At 41.5% G+C, this 22,119-nt stretch overlaps 1 protein-coding gene across 2 annotated transcripts in view; it reads right to left on the minus strand.

The window, feature by feature from the left end:
* The window catches only part of LOC120028132 (anion exchange protein 2-like), a 47,829-nt gene extending 39,619 nt beyond the window's left edge, over positions 1–8,210 (minus strand). For both annotated transcript variants that reach the window (XM_038973326.1, XM_038973328.1), the window contains exon 1: positions 8,068–8,210. In XM_038973326.1, coding sequence (XP_038829254.1) covers positions 8,068–8,094 — 27 coding nt within the window. In that variant the 5' untranslated portion in view covers positions 8,095–8,210. The remainder of the gene's footprint in view (positions 1–8,067) is intronic.
* Positions 8,211–22,119: the final 13,909 nt, after the last annotated feature.

Genomic DNA, 22,119 nt, shown 5'->3' on the forward strand with positions numbered 1-22,119 from the left:
ACACACACACACACACACACACACACACACACACACACACACACACACACACACACACACACACACACACACACACACACACACACACACACACACATACATACATACAATTCCATGTACAGATAAATAGTTAAGCAGTTAGATTAAACAACTCCTTTGTAAGATAATTCTTTTTTAAATGAAACATGTATGGAAACAGGTGAATTAACACTTCAGTTAGCAGGGTCAAGACTAGACATTCAACTGAGACTGCTCTTCTCTGTGTCACGGAGGCGCTCCGCACTGCTAAAGCTAACTCTCTCTCCTCTGCTCTCATCCTTCTAGACCTATCGGCTGCCTTTGATACTGTGAACCAGATCCTCCTCTCCACCCTCTCCGAGTTGGGCATCTCCGGCGCGGCCCACGCTTGGATTGCGTCCTACCTGACAGGTCGCTCCTACCAGGTGGCGTGGCGAGAATCTGTCTCCGCACCACGTGCTCTCACCACTGGTGTCCCCCAGGGCTCTGTTCTAGGCCCTCTCCTATTCTCGCTATACACCAAGTCACTTGGCTCTGTCATATCCTCACATGGTCTCTCCTATCATTGCTATGCAGACGACACACAATGAATCTTCTCCTTTCCCCCTTCTGATAACCAGGTGGCGAATCACATCTCTGCATGTCTGGCAGACATATCAGTGTGGATGACGGATCACCACCTCAAGCTGAACCTCGGCAAGACGGAGCTGCTCTTCCTCCCGGGGAAGGACTGCCCGTTCCATGATCTCGCCATCACGGTCGACAACTCCATTGTGTCCTCCTCCCAGAGTGCTAAGAACCTTGGCGTGATCCTGGACAACACCCTGTCGTTCTCAACTAACATCAAGGCGGTGACCCGTTCCTGTAGGTTCATGCTCTACAACATTCGCAGAGTACGACCCTGCCTCACACAGGAAGCGGCGCAGGTCCTAATCCAGGCACTTGTCATCTCCCGTCTGGATTACTGCAACTCGCTGTTGGCTGGGCTCCCTGCCTGTGCCATTAAACCCCTACAACTCATCCAGAAGGCCGCAGCCCGTCTGGTGTTCAACCTTCCCAAGTTCTCTCACGTCACCCCGCTCCTCCGCTCTCTCCACTGGCTTCCAGTTGAAGCTCGCATCCGCTACAAGACCATGGTGCTTGCCTACGGAGCTGTGAGGGGAACGGCACCTCCGTACCTTCAGGCTCTGATCAGGCCCTACACCCAAACAAGGGCACTGCGTTCATCCACCTCTGGCCTGCTCGCCTCCCTACCTCTGAGGAAGTACAGTTCCCGCTCAGCCCAGTCAAAACTGTTCGCTGCTCTGGCACCCCAATGGCGGAACAAACTCCCTCACGACGCCAGGTCAGCGGAGTCTATCACCACCTTCCGGAGACACCTGAAACCCCACCTCTTTAAGGAATACCTAGGATAGGATAAAGTAATCCTTTTAACCCCCCCCCCCCCCTTAAAAGATTTAGATGCACTATTGTAAAGTGGTTGTTCCACTGGATATCATAAGGTGAATGCACCAATTTGTAAGTCGCTCTGGATAAGAGCGTCTGCTAAATGACTTAAACGTAAATGGTCAAGCAAGCTAAAACTCACATGGTAGCAAAAACTAACTAGCAGTAATTGTTTAACATGTTAGAAAGGATTTAAACACACTTTGCTGTAGGCTACTATTTACTAGTTAACAAAAAATCATGTATGTCGTATAAAATATATTCACCCCACCCTGTATTGTAATCTAAATTTACCAGAAAGCATGTAGTCCTTGGCTCAGACAGTGTAGTAGTGTGGGCTCAATAGCATCTCATTAGTGTGCAAGAGCTTGAGAATCAGCTGTACATGTGATGGAAGAATGCACTGTGCTTAAACCAAAATATACCACAATACCTAGAATTGCCTTGTGTATCCCACAAAAAAAGTTATTAAAAAAAGCTAACTTTGATGAATTTTCTGCAAAATTCCCCAAATTCCCGGGGTTAACTTCGCATGGAAAATGTCGACCCTTTTCAACCCTGCCAGCCACCCAAGCCATAGACTGTTCGCTCTGCTTCCGCACTGCAAGTCTTACACACAGTGACACCAACAGGCTCATGAACAGCTTCTATCCCTAAGCCATAAGACTGCTAAATAGCTAACACAATGGCTACACGGACTATCTGAGTTGACCCTTGTATGTTATTTTTGCACTTTGTATGCACACTTACAGGAATGTCCAAACTCACACATACATTTATACTGACTCCACACACACACACACACACAATTTACGCTGCCGCTACTCTGTTTATCATATATCCTGATGCCTAGCGACCTCACCCCTATACATAGCTACCTCTATCACTCCAGGATCCCTGCACATTGGAAAAATGGTATTGAAACTGACCCTGTGTATACAGACTGTAGCTTCTTACTTTATCGTGTTCTTATTTCTCACTTATTTCTCGTGGGTTTTGTTCTAGATTATCTTATTCATAGTGATACATCAATATTGATAACTGCATTGTTGGGAGCTTGCAAGAAAGGCATTTGAAGGTGCTTGTGCACATGACACAAAAATGTGAAAATCAAAATCATTCAAAAAGTAAAGATATATTTTACCAGAGAAAAAATATATATGTCTAACGCAGATTTGCGGGACACTCTTGGGGAGGTACACACAAATTAAATCACCATGAGTAAGAAACTGGGAAAAAAACTAATTTCGTCTATGAAAACATTTGTCACGGAAAATGGATGCTATGCAGATTGTATCAGAAAAGATAGAGGTAATTTACACTAAATAAATTCATAGGAACATGTTTGGTGTGCAGCATAATGCCACAGGTTGGGAACCACTGCAGTAAACCAAAATAATACAAATAGTTTAGGCAAGCTGAAACATTAATCTCAGTAATGCAATATACCCTCTACAGTCTGTTAAATGTACACAGGTTTGTTACATGCAAAGTGTGTAGGCTAAATCAGTACTCAGCTGGCCACCTACACATAGGCTACAGAGAGGATTATAGGAGCCGAGAGGTGGCTCAAATCCCACACAGCCAGCAACACTCAGGGCTGTTGAGTGTTGAGTCATTTCATTCCTGTAGCAACAGGCCTGACGAGGATATCTGGGGAAGCTATGGAAGAGTAATGCCTTGAGTGTAAATATACAGTTGAAGTCGGAAGTTTACATACACATTAACCAAAGACATTTAAATTCAGTTTCACAATTCCTGACATTTAATCCTAGTAAAAAGTCCCTGTTTTAGGTCAGTTAGGATCACCACATTATTTTAAGAATGTGACATGTCAGAATAATAGTAGAGAGAATGATATATTTCAGCTTTTATTTCTTTCATCACATTCCCAGGGGGTCAGAAGTTTACATACACTCAATTAGTATTTGATAGCATTGCCTTTAAATTGTTGAACTCGGGGTTAAAGTTGTGGGTAGCCTTCCACAAGCTTCCCACAATAAGTTGGGTGAATTTTGTCCCATTCCTCCAGACAGAGCTGCTGTAACTGAGTCAGGTTTGTAGGCCTCCTTGCTCGTACACGCTTTTCAGTTCTGCCCACAAAATGTCTATAGGATTGAGGTTAGGGCTTTGTGATGGCCACTCAAATACCTTGACTTTGTTGTCCTTAAGCCATTTTGCCACAACTTTGGAAGTATGGTTGGGGTCATTGTCCATTTGGAAGACCCATTTGCGACCAAGCTTTAACTTCCTGACTGATGTCTTGAGATGTTGCTTCAATATATCCACATAATTTTGCTTCCTCATGATGCCATCTATTTTGTGAAGTGCACCAGTCCCTCCTGCAGTAAAGCACCCCCACAACATGATGCTGCCACCCCCGTGCTTCACGGTTGGGATGGTGTTCTTCGGCTTGCAAGCCTCCCCCTTTTTCCTCCAAACATAACGATGGTGATTATGGCCAAACAGTTCTATTTTTGTTTCATCAGACCAGAGGACATTTCTCCAAAAAGTACAATCTTTGTCCCAATGTACAGTTGCAAACCGTAGTCTGGCTTTTTTATGGCGGTTTTGGAGCAGTGGCTTCTTCCTTGCTGAGCCGCCTTTCAGGTTATGTCGATATAGGACTCGTTTTACTGTGGATATAGATGCTTTTGTACCTGTTTACTCCAGCATCTTTACAAGGTCCCTTGTTGTTGTTCTGGGATTGATTTGCACTTTTCGCACCAAAGTACGTTCATCTCTAGGAGACAGTACGCGTCTCCTTCTTGTGCGGTATGACGGCTGCGTGGTCCCATGGTGTTTATACTTGCGTACTATTGTTTGTACAGATGCACGTGGTACCTTCAGGCGTTTGGAAATTGCTCCCAAGGATGAACCAGACTCATGAAATAATCTGTCTGTACACAATTGTTGGAAATATTACTTGTGTCATGCACAAAGTAGATAGATGTCCTAACCGACTTGCCCAAACTATAGTTTGTTAACAAGAAATTTGTGGAGTGGTTGAAAAACGAGTTAATGACTCCAACTTAATTGTATGTAAACTTCTGACTTCAACTGTATATGACCACTCTTCCCAGTGGTATGACCAGATAAACAGGCCAACATGAATTTCACAGTTGCTTTTCCTTCACCTGTTGGGCTTTGAAGTGGCTGATTAAACCCAACTGTCCTACGAACACTATTGGAAAAGTCTAACAAGCTTAACTACAGACAACTAGGACAATACTGAGTTTACCCTACATACATCAGATGTTATTGAGGGGTAGCCCACCAATGCTGAAGCTTCCCTTCCCACACGTATAATGTGATAGTGATGACGTAATATTGTGATATCCCTTGCATGAGCTTGCTGATTATAGCCATAAGAGAGAGATAAGGCTGTGAGTGACATTGGATGAGTCATACATTGACATGAAGAGGAGGAAGTGGGTTGGGGTGCGGGGACTCTTAATTCTAATCTTTTTATGAGGGACAAAAACGAGGCTGACGATGTCATGCCAGACACATTTCTTGAAATTTGGAGCCTCTCCCCGGTCACTTCTGGGGAAGTGTGACTCACCACATGATGGTGGCATCAATCCTCTTACACCATGTCCCAAATAGCACCCTATTCCCTACATAGTAGTGCACTATATGGGGAAGAGAGTGCAATTTGGGGACGATTCACATGCCACTTCTAGCTTGTTCACACAGAGTTAATGGTTTCCGATCTGCTGGCAGCCGAGGGGTAGCCATCAGTTACAGTGCCTTCAGAAAGAATTCATACCCCTTGACTTATTCCACATTTGTGACCCGTTTCAGGAAACTGGGCGTATGTCACGGGTCACTACCTTTTGGCAGAAATGCCTTCTGGAACATGTGAACTTTCATGTGCCTTAATAACTAACTTGTATGCCATCTGTAAATAAGGAATACAATTGTTAAATCACAAGACTAGTTGGTTTAGCCACAGAAAGAGACAGCAACCTTCCCGCTAGCCATGACTGGCTGAGGTGGGCTGGACATGCAGAGAGATGAGTTCGGATTGGTCTGCCACATAGCACGCTTCTGTCTATTTGAGCTGGTTAGTATGTGTAGGTAATCCTGTCAAATGCAGCTTTATATATATATATATATATAAGCTTAGTAGAACTGCATAAGTGTTGCACTCCACTTTCTGGAGGGCTGAGTTTTGAAATCAGTGGAATTAAGAGTATGATAGCTAAGAAGGAAAAAACACCAGTCTCGGATTACATCAACAAACTAAGGGCAACCATGGCATCCGTGAGAGGGAGAAGCGTCCAACCATGATGTATACGGTTAAGATAGTCTAGCTAGCTACATTTTCAGATATTACAGGTTTCTAATTATAACTAAGTTGTTTTCATTTCACGTTAAAGTGTACTGTTAGCTAGCTAGCTAACGTTAGTTGGCTGGCTTGCTAGCTAACGTTACATGTATGATCTTATTATTCGTATCTCAGAGCCATTTGCTTGGCTAGCTATAGCCTAGTGTTAGCTAACTAACATTGAACCTGGTTGGTTAGCTACCTACAGATTAATGCAGGGTAGTAACGTCATGATTTGGGCTTATGGTTCATTGTTTACCTAGCTAGCTAGCGAAATGTCTTAAGAAAAGATTCCACTATGCAAGTGACCATTTCGGGTACGTTCGTAAATTCAGTCTCGCCATCTACTTCAATTTCAGAGCACTCTCGTTTGAGTGTGCCAGAGCGCAGAATAACTGATGAATTTACAAACGCTCAACAGCCGTTGAATATGGTCAGTGCCAGTAAACGTCTGCAAAAAAGCGCAATTACATTGTCGCCAGCAGCACAGTTACAATCACCAATGCTCTGGATAACATGAAAACAGCCTAACCAGCTCTGCTAGGGCGAGTAAAATGGTCAGAGTGGGGTGTTCTCTCATTTGTGTCTGGAAGTAGCTAGCAAGCTAGCCAATGTTAGCCAGTTAGCTTGGGTGCTTGACTGCCGTTGTGAGATCAGAACGCTTGGATCAACCCTACTCATCGGCCAGAGCGTCCAGTGTCAGCTCTGAACGCACCAAGAGCGAAACGCTCTGAATTTACGAACAGACAATCTGACAGCACAGTTAGTCACCAACACTCTGGATAACATGAAAACAGCCTAACCAGCTCTGCTAGGGCGAGTAATGTTCAGTAATTTGTGTCTGGATGTAGCTAGCAAGTTAGCTTGGGTGCTTGACTGCTGTTAGTACAGAACGCTCAGATCAACCCTTAAAGAGATAGGTTGGGCTAAAGCTTAAGGAAGGTGTACACAATGTTGAATGGGAGTAGACAAAGAAGAGCTCTCCCAGTTGGTACCAAAACATTCAAAGGCCATTTTTTCAAAAGTGAGGTTACAAGTTTACCAACTTTCAAAACAGAATTACTTTCCCATTGTTCCTCAACTGCAGTGTATGATATACCATTTCGGTCGGTTACATTTTGTTGTGTTACAGCCGGAATTCAAAATGATTAACATTTTTTTTTAAATTTATTAAATACATACATCTAATTTACATAAGTAGTCACAACCCTTTGCTATGACACTCCAAATTGAGCTCAGGTGCATCCAATTTCCTTTGAACATCCTTGAGGTGTCATTACAACTTCATTCGAGTCGACCTGTGGCCAATTCAATTGTTTTGATATGATTTAAAAAGTTAAAACATGCCTATATAAGGTCCCACAGTCGACAGTGCATGTCAGATTAGAAACAATAGCAAAACATCCAAGGAACTGTCCGTAGATCTCCGAGATAGAATTATGATGAGGCATACAGTCCAAAGTTTGGACACAACTTCTCATTCAAGGGTTTTTCTTTATTTGTACTATTTACTACATTGTAGAAAAATAGTCAAGATATCAAAACTATGAAATAACACATATGGACTCTTGTAGTAACCAAAAAAGTGATAAATCAAAATATATTTTATATGAGATTCTTCAAAGTAGCCACCCTTTGCCTTGATGACATCTGTGCACACTTGGCATTCTCTCAACCAGCTTCATGAGGTAGTCACCTGGAATGCAGCTCCCAATCTAACTTAAGCGCTTGAGAAAATCTCAGAAGGGGGGGGGGAAGAGAAAATTCCCAAATCCAGATGCAAAAAGCTAATACAGACATACCCACGATGTCACAAAGATGTAATTGCCGCCAAAGCAGCTCCTACATAGTATTGACTCAGGGGTGTGAATACTTATGTAAATTTGATATTTCTATATTTTATTTTCAATACATTTGAAAAAATTTCTTAATACATGCTTTCACTGTCATTATCGGGTATTGTGTGTGTAGATGGTTGAGAAAAAAATATATTTTATCAATTTTGAATTCAGGCTGTAACAATAAAATGTGGAATAAGTCAAGGGGTATGAATACTTTCCAAAGGCACTGTATCACAGATGCATTAAGATTACCTTTAAAACCAATATAATGCACCTGGTATGTCAGACATAGAACAGGAAATGAGTAGTCTTTTCATATCCACACAAATGGAGGGGGGCACTCCCAAAGGGATCAGTGACTATTACAATATGTTGTAATATATATAACTGGTTAGTCTTGTATGTTACCCTGTATTCCTCATAACTCACCTTTGCTGCTGTGTACAGAAACTCCATCAAAGTCCAACCGCGTTTTCACGCCACTTAATCTTTAGCGACCGTAAAGTAAAAAATAACCGCACACCTTTTTTCAACCTCGTCTTGTATCGGTCGGTTGCCCGAGTCACATGACAATGGGCAGTGCATCGCGGCAGGAAAAGTACATCACCCAGTTTCACATTGACAGACCCTTCCAAATAGGATTATCTCAACTCCCCTTAAAAACACACACAGCACACTGTATGTGTACACTCGTTTGAAAAGGAGAATTATTAACTAAGACGGGCAAGGATGCGAGGAAAATGACCAATGAAAGCTTCAGCTATAGCAAATAGACTTATCTTTTGTCTGTTCTACTATCAGCTTTGTGCCAATGCACAAGAAAATGAATCATCTGCAGCCATTAAGTTGTAAACACATACATTGGATAGCAACTAGTGCATGTAGTGACAACCGTCTGTGAATCCACTGTGTAAGAGATTGTTAAGAAGCTTCATAGCTGCCAACAACCTGCCTGAGATAGATTGAACTAACTGTACTGGGCAAAATCTCATTCCCCAACAGACTAATCAAATCCCAGTCCTCAACAAGCGATCTGTTTTTTGGAATGGAAAAGGTTTGGAGAGCTCAGATTTGCCAAGGTTAAATGAAATGTCAGTGGTCAGTGAAATGTCACAAAAACAGCAAATGCTTCACTCTAAACAGAAATAGGGTAGATAACTGTAGGCCATAATTATCTATTACCATAATACCGTTAGATACCCATCCATATCACATTACAGTACATACAGTCGTGGCCAAACGTTTTGAGAATGACAGAAACATTAATTCATAAAGTTTGCTGCTTCAGTGTCTTTAGATATTTTTGTCAGATGTTACCATGGAATACTGAAGTATAATTACAAGCATTTCATAAGTGTCAAAGGTTTTTATTGACAATTACATGAAGTTGATGCAAAAATAAGTTTTGGTAAACTCTGGGTCTTCCTTTCCTGTGATGGTCCTCATGAGAGCCAGTTTCATCTCAGTGCTTGATGGTTTTTGCAACTGCACTTGAAGAAACTTTCAAAGTTCTTGACATTTTCCGCATTGCCTGGCCTTCATGTCTTAAAGTAATGATGGACTGTCGTTTCTCTTTGCTTATTTGAGCTGTTCTTTCCATAATATGGACTTAACCTTTTACCAAATAGGGCTATCTTCTGTATACCCCACCTACCTTATTACAACACTGATTGGCTCAAATGCATTAAGAAGGAAAGAAATTTCACAAATGAACTTTTAAGAAGGCACACCTGTTAATTGAAATGCATTCCAGGTGACTACCTCAAGCTGGTTGAGAGAATGCCAAGAGTGCTAAGCTGTCAAGGCAAACAGTGGCTATTTGAAGAATCTCAAATATATAATATATTTTGATTTGTTTAACACTTTTTTGGTTACTACATCATTCCATATGTGTTTTTCATAGTTTTTGATGTCTTCACTATTATTCTACAATGTAGAACATTTAAAAAATAAAGAACAACCCTTGAGTAGGTGTGTCCAAACTTTTGATTGGTACTGTAAATGTTTTATGTTTAATCTAAATAAGCATTGTTGTACAATTAAAAAGGTCAAATACACTGCATTTCAAAGAGTTACCAATAATATAATAAATTCAGGGCTGGTGAAAGATATACCTAGGCTAAATATTAGCCTTCCACAAGGATGTAATTATTTTATAAAAATGATTATTGAAGTCGGTCTACGAAAATGCCCTTTATTGTTACAAATTTAAATAGAACCATGCATAATGCAACTTCACTAATAATGACTAACTTCTTGTAGCAGGCATTAGGCTATAGAACATTAACACAGGTCTCATCAACAATCTCAAGACCATGAGCTAGTGCTAAGCCAGCTAATCCTTATATTACTTATACTTGGATCTATTTGCTAGCTAACAAGGTTGAACAGTTGAATTGTTATGAAGACACCCTTCTGTTTGTCTCCAACTGTTTGAAAAGCATGTTGGCCTGTCCACTTTGCTCAGATGTTGAAATGAAGTGCCCTACCTTATTTCGCAGAATGAGGAGTTGTGAATTCTTTATATAAATGTGTTTTATGCTTATTGCACAATTATAAAAACACAGACTAGACAGCTCATATAACAGTCTGGCAGTTGGCTAAAATGCTGCTAGCATTACTTGGTAACCCAATGCCAGCGCGCTACAAACTGAGCATTCATTTTCCAGATTCAATGTTTATTGATACTCTCGCTTTAGTAGTGTCTGCTCTGCACGCAATTTGAGTAGTTGAGACATAAAATGGGTATCGTTAGAAAAATTAACTTCTCCTCTGTTAGAGTAAAATAATGTCTCAATGTGTGTCCATATGACTGATTCTGTTGGACCAAACCTCAAATGTAAAGAGAGATGTGATCTCTCAACTTTGTTGGCGTGAGAGGCATGGGGACGGGCTTGGTGTGTGTGTAACCACAGAGAAAGAGGTGTAGCGAGAGGTTTCACTCTGGCTAAAAATCTGTCCAAAATAAGGCCAATGCGTTTCTATGGGTTTACTTTGGACCTAAGCTTGTCGCCTGCCTTCCCGCCTTTGGGACAACGACTTGCATGGTTTAGGGCGGAGACATGCATCTCATCATTACATACAGATCTCTCGTGTAAATGGGAAGGTGTACACAGCACAGAAGAGGAGGAGGAGACGAGACCAGAACAAGCAGACAGAAACTCATAAAAACAAAAAACAACAAAACCTTGATTCTTGCGATACAGGCATTTGCAATATCACGCAAAAACATTCATTTGAATGAATCAAATAAATGTGATTTATCACCCAGCACTACGTACAACTTTCAATTAGACTCCACCCCAAAATCGTGTGTTGTGCTTCGTTGCCTTGCGGCTACAAGCACCCTTACAGTCTTTCTGTTTGTGCAAATAGTTTGTTTATCTATGTACATGTTTTACATTGCACCTCTGCACTCCGACTCAGACACGTGTAGTAGTGCCATTGTATTTCAACTACAGAAGTACCGCTACATTCTAAAACAGGGAGGTACAGATGTAGGATCTTAATTTGACCAGTATTGTCATAGCAAAATAATCCTGCAGCAACAGGAGTTGAATGTTTAGTCCATATTGTTACTTGATCGGTGGTTAGGCTATTAGCTCGACAAAAGTAGGCTACATGAAAACACAGTTAATATAACCGTGTGTTAGTGGAGGTTTTCAGTGAATTTCATGTAAATCACAAGGCTTATCTGCATTTCCTGCAGTATGAGCATAAATCCTTCTAAACGTAATGGTTTACAGTGGGGGGAAAAAGTATTTAGTCAGCCACCAATTGTGCAAGTTCTCCCACTTAAAAAGATGAGAGAGGCCTGTAATTTTCATTACGTTTGACCTCTGTCATTGCCAACAAAGGGTATATAACAAAGTATTGAGATAAACTTTTGTTATTGACCAAATACTTATTTTCCACCATAATTTGCAAATAAATTCATTAAAAATCCTACAATGTGATTTTTCTGGATTTTTTCCCCTCATTTTGTCAGTCATAGTTGAAGTGTACCTATGATGAAAATTACAGGCCTCTCATCTTTTTAAGTGGGAGAACTTGCACAATTGGTGGCTGACTAAATACTTTTTTGCCCCACTGTATGTTTTAGAGAGTCCACCTCCCAAGAGGCAGTAGGCCAGTCCTGGGGGTTGTCTGGATTGCTACAGCCACATGATTGTGTAACATGGGATAGGAAACAGCAGTCTGAACACTGAAAGAAATGCCAAGCTAAGGGAAAGCAGGCATTTCCTGATGTGGCAGAACAGCTTGTGACGGTCTAGTATCTACCTCTCTTGCACTTTGTGTGGGGGTGCATGCGTTTGAGTCTACTGTATGTGCGCATGCATACATAAGTGGGTCCGGGGAGATTTTTTTTTGTCAGGGTCAAAAATGGACCCTTGACGATAAAGGTTTAGTTAATGTTTGTCTAATGTGGAAAGAAGGTTAAAGAAATGCTGACGACACCTCAGTATCCGATCTCAATTAGTCATACAAAGAAACCATAGAGGACGCATATTTGTTTCTCATTGATTGTCCAAAAACTTAAGGTATTCTTTTAATGAATGACCCCCACAGACTCTCAATGTTGCAACTTACTCATCCTCTTAATATGATGTTATTTTGAGAGGCCCCCAGGGGACTGGAATGTAGTTTTAGCCATTGACCTAGGTCCAAGGCCATCTGGCTTCTCAGCCTGAACCACCTAGATGCTTTACCACTGGGCTTCTAACAGTACTGCACGGATGCCAATGAGTTGGTTCTGGCCAGCAGAAACGGGGCACCAGAAAGGCCTGGAAATACAACAAGATATTTTGATCCTAGTACAGCCACTCATTTCTAAATACACGCTGACTTCAACATTCTTGGTTCCCCAATCCCCGCCTGAAAAGGGAGTATAAGGGTATCAGGCAGTTCTCAAAAGGTGCCCAAGGGAAACAGTTTAAGAAACACAACGTTTCAGAAGTCACAATTTATTTTTAAAATCCTTATGTCTGTCGGGAGCCAGAGGATTTAATCCCTTAGTGAAGGTATGGATTTGTACATACCCTGCTCTGAGAGGAATGGCACAATCCCAAATATACACTCTCATGCCAAAACACAGTGAACTGGAGAGGCTGACGAAGCAGAACTTGAGCAGAGAGAGAACATGTGTCACGAGTAAAAATACACAAGGGTGTTTGGCAATCACAGATGAAAGCCTTTCTGGCAGAGAACCACTGCAATTTGATGAATATATTAGATTAGTTCAGCATAAATTAATAAAAGTCAGGAGCAATAACATCCCTGAACGTAGACATGCATTTCCTACTGTTGTCAATTAGTCGATTACACGTCTCTTGCTTTGAATTCGTTTGTATTATGCGGTAGACGTTAGTTAGGATGACCTAATTGGGCGGACTAAATGAATTTAGCGTGAATGGACTTACGTTGTGGATGACTGATTCCATGGTGTCTGTGACATTGCTGGGTGTGTTGGGGTTGCTCATGGCTCCTCTTCTCTGTGGGATGGATGCAAGTGCTGTGGCTCTGTCTGGAGAGCTAACGGGGTAAGGGAGAGATGTGGCTTTAGCCCTTTTCTTTCTCACTTGGACTCAGACAGCTTTTGGGCAGCATAACCTGGGAAACACAGAAAGGTAGACGGGTTAAAAGATGGAATCTTAAAAATGGTGAAACTGCCAGGTCCGTTTGGATGCTTCTCACCTCAGTTTGGCCAACAAAACCAAAACATTGACAAAGGCTCTGGGGCGAACAGTGGCTCCATTTCCCCTAACGCAGATACCATATTTTTCCCAAATTTTGTTACATTAGAGCCTTATTATAAAATTGATTAATACCCCATAACGACAAAGCAAAAACAGGTTTCCTGACATTTTTGCTAATTTATTAAAAAAAATGTAAATATTACATTTCAATAAGTATTCAGACCTTTACTCAGAACTTAGTTTAAGCACCTTTGGCAGCGATTATAGCATCAAGTCTTCTTGAGTATGATGCTAGAAGATTGGCACACCTGTATTTGGGGAGTTTCCCACATTCTTCTCTGCAGATCCTCTCAAGCTCTGTCAGGGTGGATGGGGAGCGGGACAAGTCTCTCCAGAGATGTTCGATCGTGTTCAAGTCCGGGCTCTGGCTGGGTGCCACTCAAGGACATTGAGACTTGTCCCGAAGCCCCTCCTGCATTGTCTTGGCAGTGTGCTTAGGGTCGTGGTCCTGTTGGAAGGTGAACCTTCGCCCCAGTCCGAGAACCTGAGTACTATGGAGCAGGTTTTCATCAAGGATATCTGTACTTTGCTCTGTTCATCTTTCCCTCGATCCTGACAAGTCTCCCAGTCCCTGCCGCTGAAAAACATAACCACAGCACGATGCTACCACCACGCTTCACAGTAGGTTTCCTCCAGACGTGATGCTTCGCATTCAGGCCAAAGAGTTTATTCTTGGTTTCATCAGACCAGAGAATCTTGTTCCTCATGGTCTGAGAGCTATTTGGCAAACTCCAAGTGGACTGTCATGTACCTTTTACTGAGGAGTGGCTTCCGTCTGCCCACTCTACCATAAAGGCCTGATTGGTGGAGTGCTGCAGAGATGGTTGTTCTTCTGGAAGGTTCTCCCATCTCCACAGAATAACTCTAGAGCTCTGTCAAAGTGACCATCGTGTTCTTTGTCACCTGCCTGACCAAGGTCCTTAACCCCCGATTGCTCAGTTTGGCTGAGCGGCCAGCTCGAGGAAGAGTCTTGGTGGTTCCAAACCTTCCATTGAAGAATGATGGAGGCCACTGTGTTATTGGGGACCTTCAAAGATGCAGAAATGTTTTGGTACCCTTCCACAGATCTGTGCCTCGACACAATCCTGTCTCGGAGCTCTACTGACAATTCCTTGGACCTCATTTGCTCTGACATACACTGTCAACTGTGGGACCTTATATAGACAGGTGTGTGCCATTCCAAATCATGTCCAATGAATTGAATTTACCACAGGTGGACTCCAGTCAAGTTGTAGAAACATCTCAAGGATGATCAATGTAAACAGGATGCTGCGGAGCTCAATTTCAAGTCTCATAGCGAAGGATCTGAACAGCTATGTAAATAAGGTAGTGCTATGATTTTTTTACAACTATATTTGCAAAAACGTTCTAAAAATCTGTTTTCGCTTTATTATAGGCTAGCGTGTAGATTGCCGAAAAAATATATACAGTTGAAGTCGGAAGTTTACATACACTTTGGTTGGAGTCATTAACTCGTTTTTCAACCACTCCACAAATTTCTTGTTAACAAACTATAGTTTTGGCAAGTCGGTTAGGACATCTACTTTGTGCATGACACAAGTCATTTTCCCAACAATTGTTTACAGACAGATTATTTCACTGTATCACAATTCCAGTGGGTCAGAAGTTTACATACACTAAGTTGACTGTGCCTTAAACAGCTTGGAAAATTCCAGAAAATGATGTCATGGCTTTAGAAGCTTCTGATAGGTTAATTGACATCCTTTGAGTCAATTGGTGGTGTACCTGTGGATGTATTTCAAGGCCTACCTTCAAACTCCATGACTCTTTGCTTGACATCATGGGAAAATCAAAAGAAATCAGACAAGACCTCAGAAAAAAAAAAAAATGTAGACCTCCACAAGTCTGGTTCATCCTTGGGAGCAATTTCCAAACGCCTGAAGGTACCACGTTCATCTGTACAAACAAAAGCACCCAAGTATAAACACCATGGGACCACGCAGCCGTCATACCGCTCAGGAAGGAGACGCGTTGTCTCCTAGAGATGAACGTACTTTGGTGCGAATCAATCCCAGAACAACAGCAAAGAACCTTGTGAAGATGCTGGAGGAAAACGGGGAAAAAAGTATCTATAGCCAGGGTACAACGAGTCCTATATCGACATAACCTGAAAGGCCGCTCAGCAAGGAAGAAGCCACTGCTCCAAAACCGCCATTAAAAAAAGCCAGACTACGGTTTGCAACTGCACATGGGGACAAAGATCGTAAAAAAATAGAACTGTTTGGCCATAATGACCATAGTTATTTTAGGAGGAAAAAGGCGGAGGCTTGCAATCCGAAGAACACGTTCCCAACCGTGAAGCACGGGGGTGGCAGCATCATGTTGTGGGGGTGCTTTGCTGCAGGAGAGACTGGTGCACTTCACAAAATAGATGGCATCATGAGGCAGGGAAATTATGTGGATATATTGAAGCAACATCTCAAGACATCAGTCAGGAAGGTAAAGCTTGGTTGTAAATGGGCATTCCAAGCGGACAATGACCCCAAGCATACTTCCAAAGTTGTGGCAAAATGGCTTAAGGACAACAAAGTCAAGGTATTGGAGTGGCCATCACAAAGCCCTGACCTCAATCCTATAGGAAACGCGTGGGCAGAACTGAAAAGTTACACCAGCTCGGTCAGGAGGAATGGGCCAAAATTCACCTAAGTTATTGTGGGAAGCTTGTGGAAGACTACCCGAAACATTTGACCCAAGTTAAACAATTTAAATGCAAAGCTACCAAATACTAATTGAGTGCATGTAAACTTCTGACCCACTGGGAATGTGATGAAAGAAATAAAAGCTGAAATAAAATCTACTATTATTCTGACATTCTTAAAATAAAGTGGTGATCCTAAATGACCTAAAACAGGTAATCTTTTACTAGGATTAAAATGTCAGGAATTGTGAAAAACTGAGTTTAAATGTATTTGGCTAAGGTGTATGTAAACTTCGACTTCAACTGAATTTATTCCATATTAGAATAAGGCTATAATGTAACATGTAGAAAAAGTAAAAAGGGTCTGAATACTTTCTGGAGGCACTATGTTAAAACACATTTTTTAATCAGACTGTTTCCACAGCGACTAACATTTTGTGCATTCATCTTAAAATAGCTAGGTGAGACAACCACATATAAAGTAGGAAATTTATCAGCAAATTCTTGCCGAAACGTATCACATTTATGCAGAAACAGAGTACGCCCTTTTCCTTTTCTTCATTCTCCCGGTTAGTCACCAGTTGAAGTATCCTGGGGTAAGGAATGTTTTTACCTATTAGCAATGTCAGTCCTAAACTCAGGCGTAAACTTGTTTGCAAAACCCATAGGTCGTGGCAGCATCCTTCCTTCTTTGTTTAGGATAGGAAGATGGTAATTCCTCTGATTCCCTCAGGCTGAGGTAGTCTGAGCTACTGCTAACATTAGGCACAGGGCTCTAACTATGATTTGTCAGGTCTGTCTATGAGTTACTGTGTCCCTGTCAGGAAGGACTCCAGTACATCTATACTTCCTAACCACCTCCCAATGTCATTATCACTACAGTCTGATAAGGGCCAGATAAAGGCTTGCTACTGTGGAGGAGGATGTGATAAGTGGTGGCGCGTGGCTGGAGCCACTCATCCTCCCCCTGCAGGTGGACCAACGTTTAGATTTTTAATACATTCTAGGGCTGTACGATACGAATCTAATGATGATTTGAAAGAAGTCGCATGAAAGGCATGAGCTCTGTTTGGTTTCTTGCACAGGCTGCCAATATGTCAATCTACTATCTCCCATAGTACAAAAGTTGATCTATTTTACTGGTCAACTTGTAGTTCTGTGCGAGAAAGAAATATTCCAAACATAGTCTGGGACAGTTGTGGGATGCAATAGATCCCAAATTAATACAACCACTCGCATCAAAAACAATTTTTTAAAGCAGGCTGATGAAACACATCAGAACGTTTAGCTTAAAATGTTGTAAACATAGGCTATTTCTTTACATTATAAGCGCTGCAATGCGCACACGGAAGTAGGCAATGAGTGCCAATGTTCCAAAATGCAACCAATCAGCGGGAAAACACCCTTCTCAAAAGTGACAGCAAATGCAATTATGCATGTAATGCTTTATTATAAAAGATGCAAATTTATGGTGAAAATTCTTCCCCAAACTTGAAACCTAACTCATAGCCTACACTCCTTGTAAAGCGGATTCATGTGGTTAATTTTAAGTTATTAGTTGTGATACAACCCTTATCAAAACAAATAGGCCTATGGACTAGGCTACATGTGTGCAAAAAATAAATAATTAAATCGCAAAAAAAAAAAAAACGATGCCGATAACCGATATTTCAAATTTTTGCGGCGTTTTAAGCATTCTAATACAGTTAAATAATTAACACACACATGGACGCAGCTGTCGAAGGCACTGCATCTCAGTGCAAGAGGCGTCACTACACTCCCTGGTTCGAATCCAGGCTGTATCACATCTGGCCGTGATTGGGAGTCCCTTAGGGCGGCGCAAAATTGACCCAGCGTCGTCCGGGTTTGGCCGGGGTAGGCCGTCATTGTAAATAAGAATTTGTTCTTAACTGTCTCGCCTAGTTAAATAAAGGTTACACACACACACACGTCGACCAACAAGTACCATCGTTGGCATTTACGTATGTTCCCATTACCAGTAAAACATAAATCAGAACCTATTGCTTGCAGTGCTGTTTCGTTGTTCATTTGTTCAGTAGTTTCATTCTCAACCAGGATTTCTATAGAATGCTGTTTGGGTCTTTGCGTTTCAAAAAAGATACACGTCAAATAACACTATTTGAAGTGTCAAATAACACTATTTGACATGTCAAATAAGCTTGTTGACCAATCAGGACCTGAATATGACTGCACATCACATAATAATTTAGCCTTCAAAATAAAAGTATGTCATTGACAGTGATGCAAATGAATACAAATAGTAGAATTATGTCATAATTGAATAGCTCATGCTAAACGAGGTTGGAATGTTATATAAAATCTACAAAAGACAATTTGTTAATTTGACAAATCTGTTGAATTCACACTGGATGTATTATACATTAGAATTGCATTGGGGGCATACTTATTTCACTGTACAGCCTGACCTATGGATTGTGGCTCAATGACAGTCTACTCAGTGACACCCAGAGAACGTTAATGTCATAGCTCTTATTGCAGGACTCTGAAACAACTGAATTGAGCTACATTTATTGTCAACCTATGTGTATTGAACACTATTCCAGAGGAAAAACAATACTGTGTGGGATGTTGGAGTCTCATAACTGAGGAGGACGTTGGGGAAAAAATATCTTGAGTATGGAGTAGACTGATACCCCATTTCATTGATCCCCAATCCTTCGGTAAAGCTGTACAGTGCAATATGAATGTCAATACACACATTAGGCTGACTGAGGAGGTGATTTCACACCGTCACAGTCCCGCGATAAGAGCTACAACGCTAATATTTGCGTAAACTCTTCACAGTTGTGTTCTGTCACAAGCCAATCTTGTTTAACATTATCTAGTCTAAATATGGCATGATTCCACCAATTGTAACCTTTTGCATCACTTTCAAAGAGGTACTTTTATTTTGAAGGCAAACCACAAATTCCACTATTGTGCCTAGCTTCACAACACATAAACCGGTCCGGTTGAGCCTCACTAGGCAGGTGAAGCTAGCTGGCTGCTTATAACGTTAGCTTTGGGCAACAGGGTTAAGCTATTTATTTTCAATAGGCAAACAAGTGGCTACCTAGCTAATACTTAGCAATGATTTTAGGAATCCTCGTGATAAGAATAATGAAAATGACTAAAGTTTCTACTGGTCATTGTTTTCAGGCTGGTTGTATTGGTGCTAGCTAGGTACCAAGCTAAAGCTAGCTACCCCAGAAGTTGCGGTCTAACAAATAATGCTTTATTACCAACGCGGTATTGTAAACACATCGTTCGTGGCCGGTGAACGGCGTTCCATAGTATGTCGTGAAGCTAATAGCAGTGACGCTATTACTGTGCAACTCTGGTAGGGTAACATCTGAAAAATAGCGCACTTGGTAGTGTGTACCGGTGCTCGACCAGTCGCGAAAGCTAACATCACCCACGACAGAGAACGGTTGACTGTCAAGGGCAATGAATTCCATTATCGTGGCGTTAATGGATTTCGCCGTTGAGTTGTCTCACTGAAATGTTCTTACTCTTTCAAATGACTGCTCAACTTGTTGACTGCTCGATTCACACAGCAGACATTGTGGGCTAGGTTGGGAATGCTGTGTTGCATGTGTAGGGAAACATTTTATGTGGCGTCATTACGTCATGTACCCATGTTATACAGGTATGCACGTCAGCTTTGACATCGGTTTTGCACATCGGCTTTAAACTAGACATCGGGTCGATACCGATGTTGGCATTTTTAGCTAATATCGTCCGATTCCGATATGTTCACCGATATATTGTGCATCCCTTACAAAAAAGGCATGCACGGTTTCTTGCCTTACTACACACAAGCTGGGCATCATTCACAAGTGACAATATACAGTTGAAGTCGGAAGTTCACATACACCTTAGCCAAATACATTTAAACTCAGTTTTTCACACTTCCTGACATTTAATCCAAGTAAAAATTCCCTGTCTTAGGTCAGTTCGTATCACCACTATTTTAAGAACGTGAAATGTCAGAATAGTAGAGAGAATGATTTATTTCAGCTTTTATTTCTTTCATCACATTCCCAGTGGGCCAGCAGTTTACATACTCAACTAGTACTTGGTAGCGTTGCCTTTAAATTGCTTAACTTGGGTCAAACGTTTTGGGTAGCCTTCCCACAATAAGTAGAGTGCATTTTGGCCGATTCCTCCTGACAGAGCTGGTGTAACAGTCAGGCTTGTAGGCCTCCTTGCTCGCACACACTTTTTCAGTTCTGCCCACAAATTTCCTATAGGACTGAGGTCGGGGCTTTGTGATGGCCACTCCAAAACCTTGACTTTGTTGTCCTTAAGCCATTTTGCCACAACTTTGGAAGTATGCTTGGGGTCATTGTCCATTTGGAAGACCTATTTGCAACCAAGCTTTACCTTCCTGACTGATGTCTTGAGATGTCGCTTCAATATATCCACATAAGGATGATGCCATCTATTTTGTGAAGTGCACCAGTCCCTCCTGCAGCAAAGCACCCCCACAACATGATGCTGCCACCCCCATGCTTCATGGTTGGGATGGTGTTCTTCGGCCTGCAAGCTTCCCCCTTTCTCCTACAAACATAACGATGGTCATTATGGCCAAACAGTTCTATTTTTGTTTCATCAGACCATAGGACATTTCTCCAAAAAGTACTGTCTTGGTCCCCATGTGCAGTTGCAAACCGTAATCTGTCTTTTTTGTGGCGGTTTTGAAGCAGTGGCTTCTTCCTTGCTGAACGGCCTTTCAGGTTATGTCAATATAGGACTCGTTTTACTGTGGATATAGATACTTTTGTACCGGTTTCCTCCAGCATCTTCACAACGTCCTTTGCTGTTGTTCTGGGATTGATTTGCACTTATCGCACCAAAATACGTTCATCTCCAGGAGACAGAACGCGTCTCCTTCCTGAGCGGTATGCCGGCTGTGTGGTCCCATGGTGTTTATACTTGCGCACTATTGTTTGTACAGATGAACGTGGTGCCTTCAGGTGTTTGGAAATTGCTCCCAAGGATGAACCAGACTTGTGGAGGTCTACATTTTTTTTCCTGAGGTCTTGGCTGATTTCCCCATGATGTAAAACAAAGAGGCACTGAGTTCGAAGGTAGGCCTTGAAATACATCCACAGGTACACCTCCAATTGACTCAAATGATGTCAATTAGCCTATCAGAAGCTTTTAAAGCCATGACATAATTTTCTGTAATTTTCCAAGCTGTTTAAAGGCACAGTCAACTTAGTGTATGTAAACTTCTGACCCACTGGAAATGTGATACAGTGAATTTATAAGTGAAATAATCTGTCTGTAAACAATTGTTGGAAAAATTACTTGTCATGCACAAAGTAGATGTCCTAACCGACTTGCCAAATCTATAGCTTGTTAACAAGAAATTTGTGGAGTGGTTGAAAAACTTGTTTTAATGACTCCAACCTAAGTGTGTGTAAACTTCCAACTTCAACTGTAGGTATCATTCACAAGAGGTCGGCACATTGTCAACAATCAGACTATTCTTGATTTAATCTTGTCTTTACACATAGAAAAATAATATTTAGAATGGACCATTATCATGCACCTGTCTCGGAACAGGGGTATAAACATTTTTTAAAGTCATCTATGCACTTAAAATAGCAAATGGAGGACATATTTCCAGTGATTCAATGTCATGCCAGCCAGAAAAAGCAATGTGCTTAATATTAGGAAAGTTGAGAAATAAATATAGTAGACCTAGCCTATAGAAAGCTAATGGGATCCTCTTTTTAATAGAGGCTATCAAATCTATTTTTCCCCCACAAAAGCATAGCCTATAGAAATGTTGCGCAACATGAGCTCACAAAGTGATTTTCGAATACATTTGCACTGATTGAGTAATTAAAGTGACAACAGAGTGCTGAGTACCAGGCAGTTAGCACGTTTGGTAGGCTACTAATGACCATCAGCAGCATCAGAGTTGAGAAGCCTAATTACCATGACAAAACGGTCACGTGGAATTTGAATACGGTCATTACTCATGAGGTGTTAGGTGTGGCGGTAATACAGTCACCGTAACAGCCTTACATG

The sequence above is a fragment of the Salvelinus namaycush genome, chromosome 33 (assembly GCF_016432855.1).
Source record: "Salvelinus namaycush isolate Seneca chromosome 33, SaNama_1.0, whole genome shotgun sequence".
NCBI lineage: Eukaryota > Metazoa > Chordata > Actinopteri > Salmoniformes > Salmonidae > Salvelinus > Salvelinus namaycush.